The sequence below is a fragment of the Lepisosteus platostomus genome, chromosome 3 (genome assembly GCF_059453375.1).
Source record: "Lepisosteus platostomus isolate fLepPlt1 chromosome 3, fLepPlt1.hap1, whole genome shotgun sequence".
In the NCBI taxonomy this organism is placed as follows: Eukaryota; Metazoa; Chordata; class Actinopteri; order Semionotiformes; family Lepisosteidae; genus Lepisosteus; species Lepisosteus platostomus.
This window is the reverse complement of record NC_142613.1, coordinates 65969570-65992701: the sequence shown is the minus strand read 5'-3', so window position 1 is coordinate 65992701 and position 23132 is coordinate 65969570. Positions and strand designations below refer to the sequence as shown.

The 23132-nt window shown below is 37.0% G+C and overlaps 1 protein-coding gene across 5 annotated transcripts in view; it reads left to right on the top strand.

Annotated features, from left to right (window-relative positions):
• pxdn (peroxidasin) overlaps positions 1-23132 on the top strand; it is a 92756-nt gene that overhangs the window by 54540 nt on the left and 15084 nt on the right. For all 5 annotated transcript variants that reach the window (XR_015935489.1, XM_088626515.1, XM_088626514.1 and 2 more), the window contains 11 exons: positions 1512-1583; positions 2954-3123; positions 5552-5669; positions 5963-6132; positions 6877-7149; positions 8090-8206; positions 10469-10627; positions 12082-12194; positions 13491-13647; positions 17084-17192; positions 21730-21887. Coding sequence is in view for 4 of the 5 variants with exons in the window: in XM_088626515.1 (XP_088482641.1) it covers positions 1512-1583; positions 2954-3123; positions 5552-5669; positions 5963-6132; positions 6877-7149; positions 8090-8206; positions 10469-10627; positions 12082-12194; positions 13491-13647; positions 17084-17192; positions 21730-21887 (1616 nt within the window). In the remaining variant the exon portion in view is untranslated. The remainder of the gene's footprint in view (positions 1-1511; positions 1584-2953; positions 3124-5551; positions 5670-5962; positions 6133-6876; positions 7150-8089; positions 8207-10468; positions 10628-12081; positions 12195-13490; positions 13648-17083; positions 17193-21729; positions 21888-23132) is intronic.

Below are 23132 nucleotides of genomic sequence, written 5' to 3'. Positions count from 1 at the left end.
AGGAAGAGCAACCAGATACATTCTGGGACATGAAAGAATGTCCTGCACTTACAGGCTGATAGAACTGAACCTTTTTTAGTCCTGAACAGAAAAGACTATGAGACGATCTGATTCAAATATTCAAAATCATCAAAGGCATTGACAAAGTCAACCCAGGGGACTTCATCAAAATGAACACTGAACCACAAACCAGAGGCCACAAGTGGAAACTGAGTTGAAGTGGATTTAAAACTGACAACAGAAGGCACTTCTTTAATCAAAGGGTTGTGGGGGTATGGAATAAGTTCCCCAACCTTGTGAATGAAGCTGATAATTTGGGTTTCTTCAAGAAGTGGCTAGATGTGATCCAAACAGCCCTGAAGGGCCAAATGGCCTCCTTTTGCTTTTTACCGTTCATGTGTTCTATTATATTTGATAAAAAGCCTTCTGTGTGTCATATTGACAATGAATAGCTATGGATTAGTTTTCCAATTTTGGTCATACTTTTTTCCCTACGGGATTAATAAAGTATTATCTATCTATACTTAGTCCACTGCATGCAAGATTGCACATTGTTACCTTTTTATGTCCATTCCAGTTAGGTGTATATTTTCCCATTGTAGTCCAATGGTGTCAACATTTCTTCCCACTGTATTCCTTGTGGAAATTTGTGGACACTCACATTCCCTTTTCCCATCATATGGGACATTGCTCATGACTGTGTTTAGATCTTTGGTTCCACACGATGGAGATGACCTTCAGATAGACTCTGTGAAACCCCCCATCTCAAAACATTTGAGCTCTTAGTTTGATCTGAGGGAAAGTAAGTGTTGTATTGAGAACTCAATGCCTTCCACCTGTGCCAGCTGAGAAAGATAAGTATATGGATTTTGCGGAGCAGGTGGAATTAATTGAATCTTCCATTAAGTATTTTGGCTCATTGCCATGTTTCGTAGCACTACAAGAAGACCGTATACAGGTGCTTTCTTGGCATGACAAATATAATAAAACTGTCCATCTTCTCTTCCTCTTACACTGTATTGTTGCACCTATTGCACGCTAAAATTGTAAAATGATCATTACCTCATTTATTGTTAAAAATTAATTTGGTTTCCTTGATAAATGAGCTTTCAGTCTGTAAACACTAATTAGAGCCACTACATTTGTGATGTAAACAGCTAATTTTTGTTGAATGTATTTGTTTTTAATTGTATATTTAAGCTCTGCCGCATGTGTGAAATGTCCATATATAGTCCTTAGTGCATTTTTTTTCAACCTGAAAAAGACAGATATGGTGAATTCATGAATTCAGAATTCTGTCAGAAGTAATTAAATCTATTGAGATACTGCAAAAAAAAGTCTGAAACGTTTGTGTAATTATATGTGTGTTTGGAAATCCCAGCTGAAAGTGGTGCACCAACATTTTGCACTGTGGTGTATTTGGGGTTTATTTTAATTTATTATATTCGGAAAAGACTTGCAGAACTGTTTCTTTGTGTACTGCCATTGTAGTATTTTTTTTTTCTTTACAGATTTTTGCACAACAACAGAATAACACATTTAGTACTGGGGACATTCTCACATTTGCAGGCCATGAAGAGGCTGTAAGTTATACTTTTTGTTTTTGTTTTCATATTATTCAGTGTATAAACTAATGACACCTTATATTATTGTGATATTGTATTCAAGAAGATTCTGCATAATTGGCCTTAAAATACTAAAAGCATCCAGGGGGAAAAAGAAGATGCTTGCTGGATGTAAGATTTATCTATCATTTTTGGCTGGAAATACAACTGAATTACACAATATTATACAACACAATTTTAAAGAAAGGCCTGTGCTGGTGCTATATTTAGTTCACTTATTTTAAGGCCAAGTCTAAAGAGACCTTCATTTATCTCTTAGAGTGGGACCATTTCCATATTTGCGGGGATTGCTTTTTTCTCTGATATAATGATGACTGCAGGCTCTTCTGCCTTGAGAAGCAAGTACGCAGAAGAGTAGGAAGCAGCATAGCTTTGACTTGAAAGAACTGATAATTTTATAAGCCTTTGTGTGCACTTTGACAAAGCTGAAGCATGTATAATCTGAATAATTTAGATTGTGTAGCTTAATAATTGAGTTAATTCTCCTCTTGGCTTGCAACTTTAAGTGTAGCTTGGCAATGCAGCAGTCAACTTTAGTTCAGATTTCATATTGTGAAATTAAATATGGTTGATGAAATTGGAAAATGCTTTCTGAATTATATTTCCAAAATTGGTTTGAAATGTAGGTACCTAAATGCCTGTAGTTCTTGTCAGTGTTAAAAGTTATATTTTAGTCTGAAATTCTGTCCTTACTTTTAAGGAACTGTCAGTGACCTGTAAACTCAAACTTGAGGTCTTTATGTTAACCTTCTGTGATCTGTAAGTGACTTTGAAACCCCTGTGATCAGTACTATGATCTGATCTCCTCAAGAAAACTCCTCATCACAATGAGCAAATTAAAGCACTTATATGTAATGTTAATTCCATGCTAAAAAGTGCAAACAAAGCAAAATTACAACATTTCCACAGTCTAGCCTTCTTCAAATATGATGCACAGATGTTACTCACCTGATAGATATAGTACATGTTGCTATAGATTTGTTCCATGGAGCTTAGAAATTGTAGATACTCAGCTAAACTCAAAACATTTCTGGATCCATGCATTTATGTGAAGCACAAATTGTGTGAGCAAGAAGGCAAAAGGCTCAGGATGGTTTACCATCTTAATGTATTATCTTGTGAAATCAGCAATCACCACAACAGCCACCTACGATATTTTTACAAACTGTTACAGGAAAAGTAGTATGTTGAGGTACCAGGTATCACAAAGGACGTCTTAAGATATTTCTACAATTTGTCAACACCAAACTTTTAATTGCCCCAGTGCATTCTTCCACGAACCCTCAAGGGTTACCAGGTGTCGTTTTTCCATTTGTTTTCCTGTTCAGACGTTTAGATTCCAATACTCTGAACTGCGACTGCGAGCTCCTCTGGTTGGCTGATTTGCTGAAGCAGTACGCAGAGTCTGGAAATGCACAGGCCGCTGCTACTTGTGAATATCCCAGCAGACTGCAGGGAAGGTCTGTCGCCACTCTCACAGCTGAGGAGCTCAACTGCGGTGAGTGCTACACAAAGGACCCCAGTTCAGTCAACCTTTCACTGGAATCCATGTCAGTTACACCGAGCATCGCTGTTTTTTTAAAGAAACTGTGAAAAGCAATGACAAGCTGATGGGCAGAGAAATGGCTTTTGAAAACAGGTTGAGTTGTCATTCAGGGTTTCTTCAATTCCCTTGTGACAGGAATTTTAGTGTGTTTATCTAGCATTTAGATGGTAAAGCTGGCTTTAGTGTCATGACACATCATGTATGGACATATACAGTAAATTCCTGACATTCACACTTTTATGCTTATACTGCAATCTAATTAGATATTTAGTCAATCGGTGCCACAGATAATATATTACCTTTCAGCTTCTTGATGCATAGTTCAAGTTACATGGCCCTTTTGAAAAAGAAGCTTAGTTGCTCAAGTTCAGGAGAAAATCTCAGACTTTTGTAAACACCAGGTTTAAACACAAACTGTGCTCCAATGTATCCCATTCCATCGCTGCTAATAATGCAGCACTCCTTTGTTGTTGGCATTCTTACTGAGTCTATCAAACCAGCCGGGTGAAGTCCAAGGTAAATTGTTCTGTCTCCTTCACAATTACTATTATTGGGTGTTATGTGTTAATGTGATGCGTTGAATTCTTTAACTGTTTTCTGCTTACTGTGTCTGGGGCTTACTTTGGCTTTTCTGCAATGTCCCTTATCAAGACAGCCAAATGTATAATGTCATCAATTCTGTTACAAGCTGAATGTTTTCACATGAATCACTTAATGTTCATATCAAAAGGGGGGCCAGTTTTTTCGTTTCTAAATACATATTATTTTGTTTATTGTTGTGAGGCAGGAAGCAGGTCATATTTGTAATATGCCTTGCAAAATCTCTGTATCAGCATCTAATCTTAATACGTGATCTTCTTTTTGGTTTATGGTTTTGAGTAAATAAGACCAGACTTATTTATGAAGTACCTATGTCATAACTCTGAAGGTCACTAGTTTCATTTTTTTTTACAATGAATTGAAAGATAAAATGCAGTAATTTCTTTTAAATGATATTAAGTTTTCTAAGACGATTGTATGAGTAATATAAGATGCATATTTTTTCTGATGCCAGTATAACTGATACTTGATATACATTTTCTGTTACACATAACCTGCTTTTGATTTTTTGGTGGAATTTGTTTTTTTTAATTCATACCATGTTTTACAAGGAAATGCCACATACTGGAGTGTTAAGCTTTGGTTTGTGGTGGAATGTGGGATGTTTTATTAGGGCTCTGGTCGAGCAACATTGACAAAAACATGTAACACTCTTGTTATTATAACCAACCTGAACCACAAGCTTGGTGTGTAGGATAATGCCATATATGAACTTTTAGAAAATGTTTTCTTTTATTATTGGGGGGGGTGAAGTGGATTTTCTAAAACCAACAAAATATTGAGTGTTTAAAAAGTTGTCTGTAATGTGAGGCTTTAAAAAGCATTGAAGGATAACACTTCTGCTATAGTATTCCAGAAGTGTGTTGATAGAAGTTACTTTATATACAGTAAATCCTTTCTTAAAGTCACTTAAAACAAATCTTGACCATAGAACAGAAATTTCTTGTACATTTTCATTCTAGGCATTCCCCTGATAAATGATCTCCTCAACACTTAACATTCAGTTTTCTTATCAGATTCTTGACTGTTTTTTCTATTTTAGCTCAGTTTTTTGTTGCCCTATTTTAATTTGCTTTTATGTCTCTTGAATGGATCGATTTTGCTGAATATGATAAAAAAAACAGCACACTGGGTCCGTGTTTTAAAAAGTGTTGTGTTTTATGTCAGAGCATTTAATGAGAATATATGTATAAATACTGTATATATATATAGGCAACATTTATGAAAGTGATAATTTTTTGTTAATTGCTAATGTTAATTGCTTTTCACAAAGACATTTTCCTATTTTCTGTAGGATATTGGGATTATCTTACCTATGATGATTTTTGTATGGTAGCATGCGTTGTTATTCAAAGGGTTATGTTGACAGCTCTGTATAACAGCAAGAAGGGATTTTTTAAAACCTTTTTCTTTAGGCATCTGTAGTTTGTGACACTTAACTCATTATTTTTCTTTTTCTCAACCATAGGGCTGCTGATAATGCACACCTAGACAGAGAACTTTTGTTTCATATATAGAAGGGATCATTATTCTTGCTGCCAACAGTTTTATAAACCAGGCTAAACTCCATGTCACCAATCTAAGTCTGCTTGGTTTGGTGCCCAGACATTATTTCTTGCTGCCAATGCCTTTTAGGTAGTTATATCTGCTTTTGGGCTGAAACCTTTCCAGTTGACTGGGCTGTTAAGGATAAATTTTCAAGATGCCAGCAGCTGTTTGATAATTCCATGTACATGCAAGTGTGCACTGCATGCTAAATCTTTTACACCCTGTTACTCAGAGATACCAAGAATTACTTCAGAGCCCCAAGATGTTGACGTTACCTCAGGAAACACTGTGTACTTCACCTGCAGAGCAGAAGGAAACCCTAAACCGGAAATTATCTGGCTAAGGAATAAGTAAGACTTTCATATCTGTACATATTCTCACTTCAGAATGTTGTTCGGCAAAACAGTTTTACATTTTTATTATGTTATTTTTAAATAAAGATTTTTAGTTTGATCTTTCTGGTAGTGTGAACCCCAATTTAGCAGTCAGCAGTAACTGCAGCTCATTTTCATTATACCTTGAAGCTTCCAAATGTAATTCATGCCTTTCATGCCATCTCCTAGATAACTTAATAGTGTACCTATATTTTTTAGAATTACTAACTTGGCCATTTTTTGCTGACATATTTTTCTTTTTCTTTTAGCAATGAATTGGACATGAGGGATGATTCTCGTCTGAATTTACTTGAAGATGGTACTCTGATGATCCAGGACACCCGAGAGACAGATCAGGGAGTTTACCAGTGCATGGCTAAAAATGTGGCAGGAGAGGTGAAAACTTCACAGGTCACTCTTCGATACTTTGGGGCACCATGTGAGTTTGCATAAATGTCCATCTCATAGTTTATTCATGGGAAACATCCATATTTTAGCATATATCTAGATGTGGTCTCAGAGGCAATTCACCTTGTGGAGAACACTTTTCCTAACAGAATGTTTCATTGGTTTCTGCAGCTGTTGGCAGCTTTTTTAGAGTGCAAAGCTAGACGATTGCTTTATTTTAATGGGTGCCTGAGGCTGAATCTAAGGAGTAAATAATATTTGTCTACTCAATAAACTCATATCAATTCTATGGATTGATCAGATTAAAAGAATTATATAGAACTGGAGCACATGGGAGCAGAACGGTGGCACAGTGGTTAACATTGCTGCATAGCAGCACTGGGGTCCTATCTCACTGTGGTGGCGTGGGTTTCCTCCAGGTGCTCCGGCTTCCTCCCACAAGACATACTGGTACCTTAATTGACTCCTGGGAAAATTGGCCCTGGTGTGAGTGTGTAAATGTCTGTGTCTGTGCCCTGCAGTGGACTGTGTGTATCCTACCTTGTGCCTGTTGCTTGCTGGGAACAAGCTCCCGCTTCCCCGCGACCCTAAATTGGAAAAAGTGGTTAGAAAAGTTGTGGATGGGTGGAACCAAATAGGATGCTCATGGGTGCTTTCTAGCCGAAATTCTTTTTAGTTTGTATTTTGTTAGGGAAATGCTCGTTTACCTACGTAACATGATACCAGTGCAAGTTAAGATGTCTTTTAAAAAATATGCTTTTTTTTTTTCTCCCAGCGCGGCCAAGCTTCGTCATCCAGCCCCAGAACACCGAGGTGCTGGTGGGGGAGAGTGTGACCCTGGAATGCAGCGCCACAGGGCAGCCTCATCCGCGCATCTCGTGGACCAAGGGGGACAGGACACCGCTGCCCACGGACTCCCGCATCGCTATCACCTCTTCTGGAGGCCTCTACATACAAAACGTCAATCAGGCCGACGCGGGACAGTACACGTGTTTTGCAAGCAATAATGTTGACACCATTCATGCCACAGCCCAAATCATAGTACAAGGTAAAGGATAAGGTAGATCTGCTTGGAACTGTCGAGTTTAGTGTTGTGTAACTAGAAGAAAACCCTCATTGGAGGGCAGCCATACCAGATTTTTAAATAGCCCATTTTATTTAAGATAAAAGGGGCTTATAGTCTTGTGGTTATATTTATTCTGCACAGCAGAAGGATTTATGCAGCACCAGGCGTCTTTGCCTTGTCTTTGACCTTAGCGTAGAACCTGAGCCACAGTTGTTCAGTTGTTCAGCTCTTAACCTCTAGGCTGCATCATTTTCTTTTAGGTGCTGATTTCGTTCAAATCGTTACTTTGTCCTGATGAACCTCAGGCAATCATGTGTTATAACCTGGTGAGCTTACTCTTCTTAGTTTGCTTTCACAGCCATAAACCACAATTTCATTTTAAAAAGCAATACCCATTGTAACTGCACATTCCAGCCCCTTCACCACACATGCAGCCTGAAAATATTTTTGACCCTCTGGGATAATCCTTAACGTGTAGAGTCAGTGTAAGTCCCGTGTAGTATTGAATCACGTTAACTTGTCCTACAGCTCTGATGTTTGGCTTTACTTTTCTTGAGAAAAGGTTTCGAGGAGTTCCACAGTGTTGCATTAACCCACCATTCACGTCAATCCTAATGGAACTGGAAATAAAACATTGTGTGCCACCCAATTCAAACAGTCTTCTCTGCCAAAGACTTCAAATTTCATGCTTAGCTTTACAGTAAACATTGTGGATGTCAATGAAATGACTTAACCTCTAATTTACAATCTTCCCAAAAATGTGAGAATTACTAATAAAAGTGAACTCATCTGTCTAATACTTTCTAAAAGTGTTTTTATTTTTCAGGATAAAGTTTTAATGCAGTACATTTTTTTTTCAGTTTCTCTGTTTTAAAAAACACAAATTAGTCATTTAGTTCTTTTTGTTTTGCTGCTTTTTCAGCCATACCTCAATTTACTGTAACACCTCAAGACCAGACTGTGTTGGAAGGGCACACTGTGGACTTTGTCTGCGCAGCACAAGGAAATCCCCAGCCAGTCATTGCCTGGACGAAAGGAGGTACGAAAAATTATTTTAAGTGTTTTAAGTTTATGTGCCAATTGATATTCATTGAAATTGTCTTTTGCAATGCTTGCTGAAAGCCAAGCTCCTGTTATTCTCTGGTGCCAACGCATATGCTTTGAAATTCTATTGTTTTATTCTGTTTTTTTTTACCCCTAACCTGTACTCCAAAGTGCTGCTTTATCTTTGCTCCCAAGTCTTAACAAAGTCAGATACCTGAAGAAACAGCAAGACACATTCGGGCCCTTGTGAAGTACTCAGACCCTTCCTCTTTTTTTTTAATTTTGAGAAATTACAACAAGACACATTTTATACAATAAATATTTTATTCAAAATATGACTTCTCAAAATGAAGAATTGTAAAGGTAAGCTAAATTATTAACATAGATTCAACAAATATATTCCGATCAGAGAATATAATGTTTTATGAAAGCACTCTGGCAGCAATTAAAGCTCCCAATCTTTTTGGTCAAGTCTCTACAAGTTTGTGCACGGGCTTGGTGCAGTTTCTCACCATTCTTGTCACATTTGCTCGAGCTCTCTCTGGTTACTTGGGCATTTCTAATGGTTAGCCGTTTTTCAAAGATTTTCAAGTCACACATTTGACTGGGCCACTTAAGGACATCACTTTCTTATTCCTAAGCCACTCCAGTGTATCTTTGACCTAGTTCTTTGGGTTTTTGTCACAGTTTTCACAGATTTCCCTCTAAGATTTGGCAGTACTTTGCCCCATCTATGTTCCCATCAATCTGAGCAAGCTTCAGAAATAATATTTTGCATTATCCCAAAAGTTCCAGTTTTGTCTTCTCTCACCACAAAATGTTTTGCCACATGTTTTACAGGATCTATCAGGTACTTGTTTACAAACCCCATGCAGGATTTCACATGACTTTGTTTCAGTTCCCCTTTGCTGGAGTGACTAGAACATTATAGATCCATGGAAATGTTATCCCATCTCAGCCACTGAACTCTGTAATTCTTTCAAAGTTGCTTTAGGCCTTATAGTGGCACCCTTAACCAGTTCCCTCATTGCTCAGGGGCTCAGTTTGGAGGGACAGCCTGATTTGTTTATTGTCTGGGTGCTTTCCACTTCTTGGTGATTGTGTTATTAAGCAATTGTCTTTGAAATGTTTTTATATAACTTTATCCATGGGATGTCTTGAAAGCTCCTTAGTCTTTGGTTTAATCTTTTCTTGAAAATCACTACCTGACTGAGGGACCTTAAAAAGATAAGTGTATTTATTTTGAAATCATGTGAACCACTATTATTGTATGCGGAATGAGACCACTCAACTAATTGTGTGGCTCATTAAGGTAATTTTATGTACCTAAATTAATTTAGATATTTAACAGCAAAAATATGATTTTTCTGTTTTCCTGTAATTTTTATAATCTACTTTTTGCTTTTTTGTTTTCAACATGTGGAGCAGGTCATGCATATATCCAATATTAATTGCTATTTCAACATGTTGTGACTGTAAGCTTTAAAGTCGTGCAGGGGTCTGGACAAGGCATTGTACATTCATTTTGAGAAATAGGGTTTCTCAAAGCCAGTCCTGGAATGCATCAGTCCTGGCCAAATTTCCCATTGGCCTTTGCCAATAATCCTCCTAATAATCCCCATCTTGGAATTGGCTTGATCACTTTGTTCTCCTCCCTACTGATAGCTGGTGTGTGGTGAGCGTACTGATGTACTATGACTGCCGTCGCATCATCCAAGTGGATGCTGCACATTGGTGGTAGTGGAGGGAGTCCCCATTACCTTTAAAGTGTTTTGAGTGGAGTGTCCAGACAAGATTTATATATACGTGTAAGGAATAAATAATTATTAGTAGTAGTAGTATTCTAAGTCTTCAAAGGCAGTGAATGACAAACCAGTGCACGCGAGTGAAAACTCCGTAGAAGTGCTTGAGTCCAGGGACACTTCTTTACTGTGGGAGTCTGGATCAAGCTATCCAGCCATGTTGCTGAAGCTGATGCCCTGGCTTGTTTCACAAAACCGCTGGGTAACATCTTTGGATCCGTTAACTACTAACTACCTAATCGGCCAAATGGCCTCCTCTAATTTGTGACAGTTCTTGTGTTTTCTAACATTCTAAAATAAAGAAAAGGTAAAGTCTCTTAGCCCCATCACATTGTTGTTTTTTTCAATGCGTTGTAGAAATGTAATTTTGACTGCGTGATAAATACTGATTTTGTCCATGTGTTTCATAAAGAAAGTACCTGCGTCTAACACTTTTCTTGGTGAATGTGTGCCAGGGAGCCTGTTGCCAGCAGACAGGAGACATGCTGTCCTCTCCAGTGGAACTCTAAGAATTGCCCGAGTAGCTCTCCATGACCAAGGCCAGTATGAATGCCAGGCTGTCAACCCTGTGGGCTCTGTAAGAACCATTGCTCAGCTAACCATACAGCAAAGAGGTAACCTTTATTTTACTCTCTGTTTCTTGTGCCACATACCACATTGTGACAAATGTTAGTCTGTGTTCTGGATAATCTATAGATAATCTTTAATAGCATAGCTTATTTGACTACGTTTTATTGACAATATTTTGGTCATCAGACAGTTAAATTTGCACATTCTAGTTGGAGTAGGGTTTATTTGCTATTCAGTACAAGCTCTTTAAGGCTTCTGTAATGATTATTTGTTGTGATGATACCATAAACATTCAGTACTGTCAAGCAGTACTTTGGGATATGGGACCATGCAGCACTGTGCAGGAGGTTCAGTGCCAATTGGAAGAGAGGCCTGTTCCTCAACCACAGTACGTCAAGCCTCCAGATCCTCAGGATGCCACAGGTGTTGCTGTGTCTCCAGGAGCCAAGAGGACCCTGGTTAACTAATGCCACCCTACCCTTACTAGCACTTAGCCACTTGTGCGCTTCCACCAGGGGAATCCCAGTTATAGTCACTAGTGACATGACCCAGGCTTGAACCCGGGACACCCGCACCATTGACTTCAGCTGAGGCTCAATCAAGCGCCGTTCCAAGTTTAGCCAATTTTTTTTCAAATTATGGTTTTACTTAAATGTATTTCCAGTGCCTTTTTGTTTCAAGTTTATTTTCTGTATGCTAAAGAGAGATTCAGAAAGGAAACAAAAACATATTGTATGTTCCTAATTTTAATTTACACAGAAGATGATTTACATATAAGTCAACAATGGCTACGCAAAGCCCAGATGACAGATATTTGGTTAGTTCTTTCTTTGCTGAATTACAGGGTTGTTTTGTGGGTTTCAGTTGTGGAGCTACCCAGAAAACCACTGAGCTCTGTAATTCTGGAATGACAAGATGTGTTCCTTATAGTAATGGTTACCAGCATCATGTTGAAACACAGAGCTTAACAATTATCTTCAAAACAGCAGCCTGAGGGAGTACTTTGCCTGCAAGGAAACAAACTAATAAAGTTAGAAACATACAGAATGAAACAAATATTTTACTTCTATTGTATTTTTCCCTACTTGCCTTCCTTGTTTGAAGGAGATGCTGTGTACTGTAAGGTACAGTAAATATTAAATATATTCAAATTCATGTTATGAATGCTTTACTATTTATTTTAGTCTTATTTTATGGTACCTCCTAAAAGAAATGTCAGAGAGTGCAGGGCATTTTGGTTGAAATATAAAAGGCTGTCTTACAGAGACTATTCTGTTGCAAAGGTAGTCTGAGGTCAAAGAAGGAAAACAACAGCCCAGGGAATCACACAGTCAGAGCTGCAGGCTTCGAAATGAATTAATCTTTATTATCAGTTCTAGAGCTGACCAAAGATATGTAAACAATTTTTAAATTATCTTGCATATTGGATAGAAAATGTGATAGAAAACCTCCCAAAAAGCAAAAATGTAATTATTAACACATGTTTTTAAATCATCAGTAACGCCTGTTTTCACAAATGCTCCAAGGGACATGACGGTGGATTCTGGCAATGATGTGCAAATTCCATGCCGTGCTCAGGGAGAGCCCGAGCCAGTGATTACATGGAACAAGGTTAGAAGTCTGTGACACGGCTGAGATTTTGCTCTTATGTTAAATGTGCCTTGTAATAATGTAGTATCTGTCGAGGCCCTGTTTTTGCACTGGTTATGTCAACAGTCTGATATCGAAATCAGTTTTTAATCAGTTCCCAAAATATAAAACGTGTGAAATGACCCAATGGATACTGTGGAGGTGTGTATGTTCATGTATGTTTTTTTGTGTGACTGAGATAAAAATATATTTGTCAGGGAGCTGACTTGTTTGGGAATCTTTTCACTTTTTGACTTGTTTGGGAATCAATTTTAAAGGCAAGAGAAGATCCATACTGCTTAACCTGAGTTACCATGAGAAAGTCAAAAGTGACTGTTGATAAGTCAGAAAAATATAGTTGCCGACTTCTTACATTCCAATTTACATTTTAGAAAATATATTATTTGATTTTGCTTCACCAATTCCAAGAGCGTATTTATAACTTTTTGAACTCATGTTTGATCCACTCTCATCGAGCCTGGTATTTCAGCTGGGCTGGATTCAAGAAACTGACAAAACGGACTCATTAGTTCAAGCAGGTAGCTGCGTCAGCATGCCTAGGCTGCAAAGGAACAAGTTGAAGGTTAATTCTATGCTGAAAGGAGAAGAAAGGAAACACAACGTTTCGGCTGTGGAGCCTTCTTCGGGACCCGACAACATTATCCCTGTGCTTTTCTTGTTACAAGGCTAAACACCATACTTGTGCTTTTCATCCTTCGCTTTAGAACAAGGCTGTCCAATTCTTGTTCTGCACGGTCAGTGTGTCTGCAGGAATACTAGGTCTCTTTAGAGTAGCACTACTTAAAGAGCTGGAAGCTGTTTAATTTGTCCAGTTAAGCCACTAATTAGCTGATTTACTGTAGCTTTGTAAGAAGATAGCTAGAGTGAAAGCCTGTAAACACACCCTTCCTCCAGGACCAGCACTGGATAGCCCTTCTTTAGAGTCTGACAGAAAGTGTCTTTCGGGCCTGTTCTTGCCTTTAAAACTATTAAGCTAAGAACTCCACACTCTAGTATACAACTCTTTTAGAAAAAAAAAGTAGACTGGAAACAAAATCAAAGAATGATATATTTTTCAAAAATTATATTTTTTCCACTTCTCGTATCTGTTTTTTTTTAAATCCAGGACCAGTTAGGTTTCAGAACATATGTCAGTGTTTGTGTACATGTCTACAAAATAGGAATTTTATCAGATTTAAAGAATGTTTTTGTTGTGAATAGTCACTCAGTACTTGTAATAAGTTGTTCTTCTCTTTGTTCTGTTCCATGTTCCTTCAGGAAGGTGTACAAATTACAGAAAGTGGGAAGTTTCACATAAATCCTGAGGGATTCCTGGAGATTCAGGATGTGGGGCTTGCAGATGAGGGCCGATACGAGTGTGTTGCTAGGAACACCATTGGATACTCATCTGCCAGTATGGTGCTGACCGTCCAGGGTAAGCTGGCTCAGGTGTACTGGCAAGGGTCTTGTTCTGAAATGAATGATACTTACCCTGAAATTTAGTGGAGTTCAGTCTTGTGAGTAGGTGTCGGACCGTTAGACCTTTCTGGAATTCTGATTAAAGCTTTTAATGTGATTAAGACATCTAACAATCTAAACGATAACTTATATAATATATATGTAAGAACACCAACATTATAAGAAAAATTGATACTCAGCTGAAATATTTTTATAACTAGGCCAATTTAACGAAAGTCAATGAAAATCTTTAATTATAATTAAGAAATTTCAGCAAACCTTAAGTATTTCATGAAGTATCGTAAAAACTATAGTACAGAAGGCCTATATGTTATATGCGAATCCCTTGTTAGGTTTTGGATAGAATACATTCAATACATTCACCAATATTGTATTTAATCATAGATAGATGGAAATTTGTCTAATGATGCTAGAAAGTTAAAGTGAAACTGTTAGATTTGCAAATGCAAAACCTTTCTTAATACTTTTTTTCATGATTGTTTATAAGTATATAAACAATTTGAAAGGTATTTAATATAGCATATTCCTCTTAAGGTATACTACAGTATGAGGCCACATGATATACTATAATGTATGCCCATTCGTCTCTGGAGCTCTAGAGCCAGTGGCAGGATTGTTCAGAAATAAATCATAATCAAGTCTTCTGAAGCCACATTACTTGATCTCTTCTAGCACATCTTGAAAATACATATAAATGTGTACATGGCTCCTGTATTTTTCTCAGTTTTTGTCTGAGAAAAAAATGGAAGCTGAATGAAAGAGCTGGCTGTTAATTATAATTTTCAGATTTACTGGTTTCAGTTTTTTATTTTTTTTTCTCATTGAAGTACAAAACAACAAACATCCACTGGCAAAATATGTATGTTCATGTACAGTATGTACTGTATATTGAAGCACAATTTCAGGTGCATACCTTGTTGAAATTAAAGAGAAGAAAACTGAGTGTGAGAAATGTGATAGACTGGTGTCCCGTCCTAGATATATCCTGCCTTGTGCCAGTGCTAGCTAACAACATGAATAAACACATTTTACCAAAGTATGACTTTGTGCCTATAGAAACTCTTAACAACCAGGAACCTAGCTGTATCAAAGTGAAGGGATAAAACTTACAATTAAAAATAGAATCTCTCTGGACAAGGCACAAAAGGGCTCAGATCCCCAAGTATGATACTACTTCTACAAAGAAAATACAGCAACAGAAACATTCTGCAACATATTTTTATTTTATTAAAATGACACTGAACAGTTGAAAACTAGCTATTATTCATATTAATTTTGGACAAACTACTGCCACAGCTGTCATGGCCATCAAAATATTTTCTGCTGGCCTGGGTCCCACTGCACTGCTCTCAACGTTTTCAGCAGTTCAGAGCTTTGTATTAGTTGGCATTGGTTAATAATCACCTGAAATGGTTGCTGAAGGTTTTAGCCAGCTATGTTTTAGTTCTGAGTTAGCAAGGTGACCTATAGCCGTGGGTAGTTACTATATCTTTTGACTGAAGAGCCTTCAATGTGAGTGCCATGAGATGTTACTAGTAGAAAAGCAGCATTTCTGCAGTGCCATCCAATCATGGGCTAGTAGGTGGCTTGATCAGCATGATGAGCGAACATCTTTAGTTTAAATTTTAAGCATCTAGTTCAAAAGCTGTTTCTATGATGTGGCTTTATAGGCATATCATAAGACTGTCAAAGGGACTCCTTTCAGAATCTCTTTCAGAGATGCGCAATTTTATTAGATTTTAGTATTTTCAAGGAAGGAATATGAAGTTTTTTCTTTTCAGAATCGTTTTCAAGTAAAAATGATTCAATGATTATCATAATAGAGTAAACAACTATAGAAATATCCCAACTAACAGATAGGCTTCACATTTCCATGTTTATATACCTTGCTTACCAGCAGTGCTGAGTTAAAAAAATGGTAGCACTGCCAATTATAGTAAGTCTATGTCAGTATTGATAGTTCTAGGACTAACAGATAGACTACTGGACTTGATAGATAAAATATGCTAGCTGTAGTGTGCAGAAAATATGAAAAGTTCCCGCTGGTCATGTGTTCTGGATAAAGGCAACTCTTATTTTTGTAAAAGACATTTTTAAAATATTGTATCTGTTCAAAATTTGAAATGGTTTAAAATTGTTCAAAATGTCTACCTTTCATTCCAAATCTGTGCATGCTCGTGGTCACGGCTGTTGCCCAGAGCACAGGGTGGAACTCTGGAGCCCAGGCATCTTCTATTCAAGACTGGTTTATGTCATAACATGACCACAATTCCCTAAGCCACTTTGCATACTGACAGAGCACCTCCTAGGCTAGGGATAGGAACTAAGCTTTCATCGTGAGTATCCAGCAGATAGTGACTGCTGATTTGCCAGGCACCTGCAAGCTAGTAGTGATGTCAGTGAAAGTCACACTGCTTCTCCAATCAGCCCTAACCCTCCTCTCAGGCACTGTGGAACTTGTAGTATGACAAAAAAGGAATGGTTTCTGCAGGGGAGAATGTTATAGGACTTGTCTGCAAGTCTCGGCTGTGGGGGTACATTATTCACTGCCAGAGAGCTTAAAAAACAATGGGTACAGATCCCTTGCCAGCTGCAAGTGGCAACTCCAGTGCATTCCTGAAAAAATGTCAAGCTGGCAAATATAAGTTCTCAAATATCTCAAATAAAAGTGGAGGATTATGAGGAACCACCAGGTCTTGTTAATTCACTACTGTAAATGCATAGTTATAGTTGTACTGTTCACTGAAAAATAATTAATAGATACCAAGCGCCCTGCTAAAGTAAACAATATCACAGCTTTGTTCTTTATTTTAATGAAGGACTTATCCTTTTCTATAAGTCTTTCCAACACCTACTGTCAACCACTTCTAACTTTCTTTCTAAAGGTATTACAAATCTTGCCCTTTTCACACTTTTTTTCAGTTTTAGAACTGAGTTGACTCTGTAAGTCTTGTTCAAGGATAAAGTTATTGCTTTTTAAGGTGAAGAAAGGAAACACACAAGCATTGTTTATGCAGCTTAAGTGAGAGAAATTTGTTAATACAACATGTGAACAATTTGATATTTCAAACCCAGATGTGGCCAAATTCAGGTTCAAGGGAAGGAAATTGTGGATATGTGGCTTTTGTATCTGGTAAATCTATAGTTAACAAAATGATCCTTTCATAATGGAAAAAAATCATTATTCAATTTTTAAAAAAATGTCACAACAAGAAAAGAGGGAAATTGGCTCAAGAAAAGTTGTGATGTATTTGAATTCCAAACCAAATTGCCTAAATTTGCAATCCTTTATCATTACCTTTTCACATTTAAGATTTTTTAATGGAAATATAAGAGATATCTGAACTTTACCTTTAAGCGCTCGTCAAATGTAATGTTTTCTTTTTCTAAAGTTCCTCAGATCAGCCGAAATGGAGATCCATATGTTGTGCCTTCAATTAGGGAAGCCATACAGTCTGTTGATAGTGCTATCGACTCTACTAGGAGACATCTGTTTGACAGGTAGGATGCATGTTTAGCCTGGCATTGTTCAGTCTTGGTCCTAGGGGGCTGGTGTATCTGCGAGTTTTATAGGTCTGTTTAAAGCAATAGCAACTGAAAGGCTGGGGCAATGTGTTAAATTGGTCCAGTTATCCCAATGGTTAACTGATATAGCTCATTAAGAACTGAGCTGTAATGAAAATCTGCTGGAACACAGGCCTTCTAAAACTGGGATTGGGCAGCCCAGAATTGGAATATAAGCCTGCTCTACTGAAAAGCCTTTTAATGTAAGTGAGATGTTTTGTTTTTGTTTAGATAAAAATTGAGTTATGGTTTCTCAAAAGGTTCTCCTATTAAAACACTAAATCATACACATTCTTCTTGCTTACTTTAATGTATAACACAAGCTATTGTTATGTCCCTAGGAGAAATCATAAGACTTTTAAATATTCTGTATTTTGACCATGAAATGGTTCTCTGGAATAATTATTACTGATGTGCAGCCCTATGACATTTCCTGTTGATTTTCCCTAATTGGCTTCTCACGGTCTCAACTCAGCTGTAGCCAGATTTAGGTTTTTTTTTTAATCCCTTTTGGTATTGCTGATGTGCCTCGTGTTTAGTGCCAAATAATTTTTCAGACTATTCTCTTTGAGTAGTTGCAATTTTAGTACATCCTTATATTTAAGCAGGATTGCTACAGCAGCCAGTATTACAGAGGCTAATTGTACATGTTTGTAATGGTGTTGCAATGATCTAGAAGTATTGTGTCCTGATCTAACTGGTTATCATCTTTCTTTAACTGTGTAACCTTATCGTGTAAGTTTCCATTGGACGTGGTGCATTTCTCTGTGCTTATTAGAACTCAGAGACTATCATTCAGTAGGACAAATATGTTTTTTTTCAGTTTAAGTTTGATATATGTTATATATTAATGTATACTGTTTATGCATTGTAATGACTGCCAAAATGGCAAGAAAAAGACCCATAGCTGCATAAAGACTACACATACTGTATAAGATTGCAGTGTTAAACATGTAGTGAATACTTTGGATGCTGGGAATGAAACTACTGTATATAGAGTAGTTCAAGTAGGTAGTTGTGTCAGCATACGTAGGCTGCCAAGGAACAAGTAATAGGTTTATTCCATGCTGAAAAGGGAAGAAAGGAAACACAACGTTTTGGCTGTGGAGCCTTCGTCGGGTGACTGACACCCAAACACCTGAAGAAGTTTCCACAGCCGAAACGTTGTTTCCTTTCTTCTCTTTTCAGCATGGAATAAACCTATTACTTGTTCCTTTAGTGTATAAAGAGTACAAGTGCATTTAAGATTGAGATCAGGAGGCACTTCTTTACCCAAATAGGAATATGGAACAAGTTACCCTGCCGTGTTGTTAAAACAATACCCTGACTTTTTTCAAGAACCAGTTGGATGTGATGTGTGAAAGCAAAATTGGTTCTGTTCATAATAAAAGTAGTCAAAATATGTACCTCAAACTCTTCAAAATCAAGGTTACATGCTTTAGTTATGTCCACCATACAATTAAAATGCAGTAGTTATTTTACTAACCATTTAGCTGGCAATGCTGGTATTAGTTATTTGTAGAATGGTAAGATATATAGTATATTAGTACAGATACATCTCTGTTTTGTAACTACCTGAAAGCCTTTGCTGAGGAAAGGTAACCAATAAGCCTAAAAAAATGGAAACACATCCAGCTGTTTCTATTTACATAATTGTCCTACTAAAGTATAGTCTGGTCCAGCTTCAGATACAGATAAAACATGTATTCCAATGAAATAGTCGTGACAAATTTCTCTGAAAAGGCTGAAAAGAACCAATTTCTGCCACTACTAGACTCTTCTACAATTTACAGTACTGATAGATGGAACACAGAGCTTTCACATGGAAAAACAAAATTCCCGTTATGGTTAAACTTTGGTCAGTACCTCATTGAATCAGACCGTTAAGAGTTGTTCTAGGGGTACAGAAAAGGTGAATAATTGATAAAACAAAAAGACATATTTTCCACATGGAATCAGGCCAGAGAAGATAAGCGTGGAAAAACCATCTTTCTTGTCTACATGCAGTTTTCAGCCTGTAATGTACCTTAGAAGATGAGAAAAGCTTTAACATTAGAAACTTCCAGATGGGTCCAGGGGCAATTCTCCATATGTATCTAAGAACGCTACATCTGACTTTTATGACTGGACACTTCCTTGCAGTATCACTTTTTAAAGATCAGCATGCTAGAATGGACATTTCTCTAATAAAAGTGTCTGGAAACCTGTTGTATTTGTCTGAAATGTAGTTGGCCCTAATGCCCTCTTTTTATTTTCGTTTTTCCCCATGGCTCTCTCTGCTGGTTTGTGTTTTTCTGTTCATTTTGAAGAAATCCAAAGGGGTGACATTGTCAATGCCTTTCAGGATTTTGAATACTTGTGTCAGGTCCAATTGTCTTCACTGGTGCTGGAATGTTGCTTTTCCCTGGACAGATCCAAGAGCAGCAATCTCTTTTCTGTAACCTGGTAACACAACATTCTAAATGAGTTTTATTGCAGCATCCCTTGATTTAACTTCTGCACTTTTAGCTGTATATTCTAGCTTTTTGTACACCTTTTTAATTGCTTCCCCATATTGTCTAGAAAATGTAACTGACATTTCAACAAACATATTTAGGCCTTTTTCATAAGTAGCCTCCATGCTCGTCTCTTTTAGAATTTCATTAACTGTTTCTACAGTGTTTGCTCATCCTTAGATGGTATCATCTGCAAAGTTGACTAGTTTACTAGCTAAGAGCAGCAGTCCCTGTACCACAGTACAGAGCCCTATGGTACTCTACTAATAATGTCACCCTAGTCTGAGTATTCACCCTTTTTTCTGTACCCTCTGTTTTCTTTTTAATAACTAATTCTCAATCCAAACACTAACATTGCAAGCAGTACCCTTCATGCCTACCGCCTACAGTTTGACCATTGATCATGATTTGGTCAAGGATATTCACAGCCCAGAAAGATTTGATGGAAACTTTTAATGTTCAATGTGTTTGAAAAGTTAACTTGCACACGTTTTATAAATGATTGGACTAGTCATGTCACTGAGTGTTTTGTTGAAACAAGCCAAACACCCTTGTTCAAGACAGCAGATGCCTTGTCTTGTGGACATTACCAGAATCAAAGCTTAGGTATCAATAAAATAAAAGGCCTGTTTTGTCCAAAGTAGACTAAAAGGTCTGAGCAAATGTTATCAATATAGAAGGACATCTCACTCTTTATTTTGTGGGAATTATACTCATACACCCAGTAGTACACTGGAAAGATCCGTCTGACTTTGTAGAGATGTACTGAAATATATTCCCATGTAGTTATTTGGCAATTGGACACATTTTGCATGGTTTAAAGGGGATGATATTTTTTTAAGGAAAAGATAACAGTTTCATCTTACTAAACAATTACCATATCTTTTCAGTAGAATGACAAGCATAAAGGAACTGAAAATAATCTAGGCACTTAATAATCAGGAAAGGCTATACTGTACAGTATGTACAGTATATGAAGATAGACGGGTTTGTAAGATTAAAGTAAAGCCCTGGGTCTTTGAGAGATTAAAGTAATCTACTTGAGAAAGATGATGATGAGGAGATAGAGAACAAAACAAAGCCAATTGCAGCTGACATAGTAAAACACTTAATAATTACCTCTGTGCTATGCTTTTTTAGGTTCGTGTTTTTGTTAATCATTTGCACCATTCTGCTCCAGGTTTAAAAAGTTTAAAATCCTGCTTTGCCTTTAAGGTCTCTCATATCTGTTGATATGATGCCCTGACTGCTATTTGTTGAAATTAAAGCACACTCAATACTGTATATGTAGCTCATTATAAAAATTACGGGTTTTTGTACATTTATTTTGCATGACTTCCCTCAGATAATTGAAGACGTGGTAGTGGATTTGAAGGATAGGTGGGATTCTATTGTATTTGTACATAAATTTCTTCAAAATAATAAAAGTGACCTTTAGAAAATTAGAATACCAGTACATTACAATAAAATCCAACTAAATTAATGGGTGAAACTGTTTTAATGTGATTTCTTACACTTAGAGTTTGTGACATTTATGTAATAAAAATAAAAGCCATTTTTTCAAAATGTATCTGTATTTAGAATGTGTATATAATATTGAAAATCCCTAAATTGCTTAAGTACATTTAAGCAAATACGAAAAGGAAATTAAAAAGATAGTGACAGTGGAAGATACTGTAGATACTTTTGAGAGAGTAAACGTTTGTATATATTGGAAGTGATTTTATCAAGGAAGGAAGTACAGTGTAACTGGCATTATCTGCCTAAGCCTATGAAAATATTTGGTTCTATTAACAAAGCAAGATTAACATCATTCTCTTGAATGCTAACTGGGTTTATTATTTAATTCCAAAGTGAAAAAGAAGTTAAAAAGATTTGTTTAGCTTTTTGCGTGGACCATTTTCCTTAATAGATTAAAACCTTTTATGGAAAACTAGGTGTGACATTCACATTTGTTTTTTGTTACTGTTTCTAATCAGTAATCCCAGAACCCCAAGTGACCTTTTGGCTCTGTTTCGGTACCCAAGAGACCCTTACACAGTAGAACAGGCGAGAGCTGGAGAAATCTTTGAGCAAACATTACTGCTCATTCAAAGACATGTTAACCAAGGACTCATGGTTGACACCAATGGCACAGGTGAGTGCTTAATGCTCCTGGAAATTGTTCAAATAAAATCTCTGAAACTCTGAGAATTTGATCTAATATGTAGAACAGGTACATTTGGGTCTTGCAAACACAGGTTGCTTTTTACAACAAAATGTCCTTGCAATTACATATCACTATAAAAATATTTTAATGTTCCTTTTTTATTTATGATTAAATGTTTCTATACCCAGACACAGTGCCTTGGCAGAATAAAATGAGCACCCCTGATGTGTAAAACACAAGGCAACTTTTTGAGTTGTTGGGGCACATGTAATCTGGCTTGGTCAAGGAAGCAATTCTGAAAACTGGGTGGAAAGAATACACCCAATTTACTGTATTCAATGAGGATATAATTTCAGAGGGGTGAATTGGTTGATTTTATTTTCAAGTTCCCCTCTAGTATTATATACGTGTTCTAATATTCAAAATGGATCAAATGTTTTGTGGATGCATACTGTATACAGTATGTTAAACCTTTTAAACAATATGTGCATCAACAGTTACAAGTTATCTGGGGCTTTCTTTTACATTTTGTATTTCTGTGAAATTGTGTAATATTCCCTTTCTCATCCTTTAATGAATAGTAATGTTAAGCTGAGAATGTGAAATATACTGTAGGCCACTGCATGTTTTATAACAGCAGCAACATATCAGTGGCGCACTGAGTTATTTTATTTTCATCAGGCCTCTCTTAATCTACCTCGAGAGGAAAACTTCTAAAGGATTGTTCCGCTCAAAGCCCCCTTTCTCCATTTAAACTAACATGAAAACAATTATTCACTTTTGGTAACTCTGTGTGTTACACTTGTACAGGGTAAGGCCTCAGAACTACAGGCCCATTGTAGTTACTGGCTATGACAACAGTCATGTACTGTACTTGTTGTACGTGACTTTGACAGAATGCAGAAGGTCTTTGCTTGTCAGCAAAATAAGGGTGCCTGTTTGAATTATCTTTCCACTGCTTGGGATTTTCCTCTGCCATTGTGTTTGGCTTTTTACAGTCACAGAACCACAGAGGTATTTTAATCAGCCAGCTGATTACTGACAGGAAGTTTATACTGCCTTATACAGCACAGAGGACCTGCAAGTCAGATACAGTATACATTTCTTACTATCTAGCGATTAGCTGGTTATTGTTCTTTTAGTTATTTTTTTCTTGTTGCAAAATGGAAGGGGAGCAACAGAAGAGTTAGCGGTTTCGAACTTGGCAGTCCAACAGAAACACAAAGTAAATCT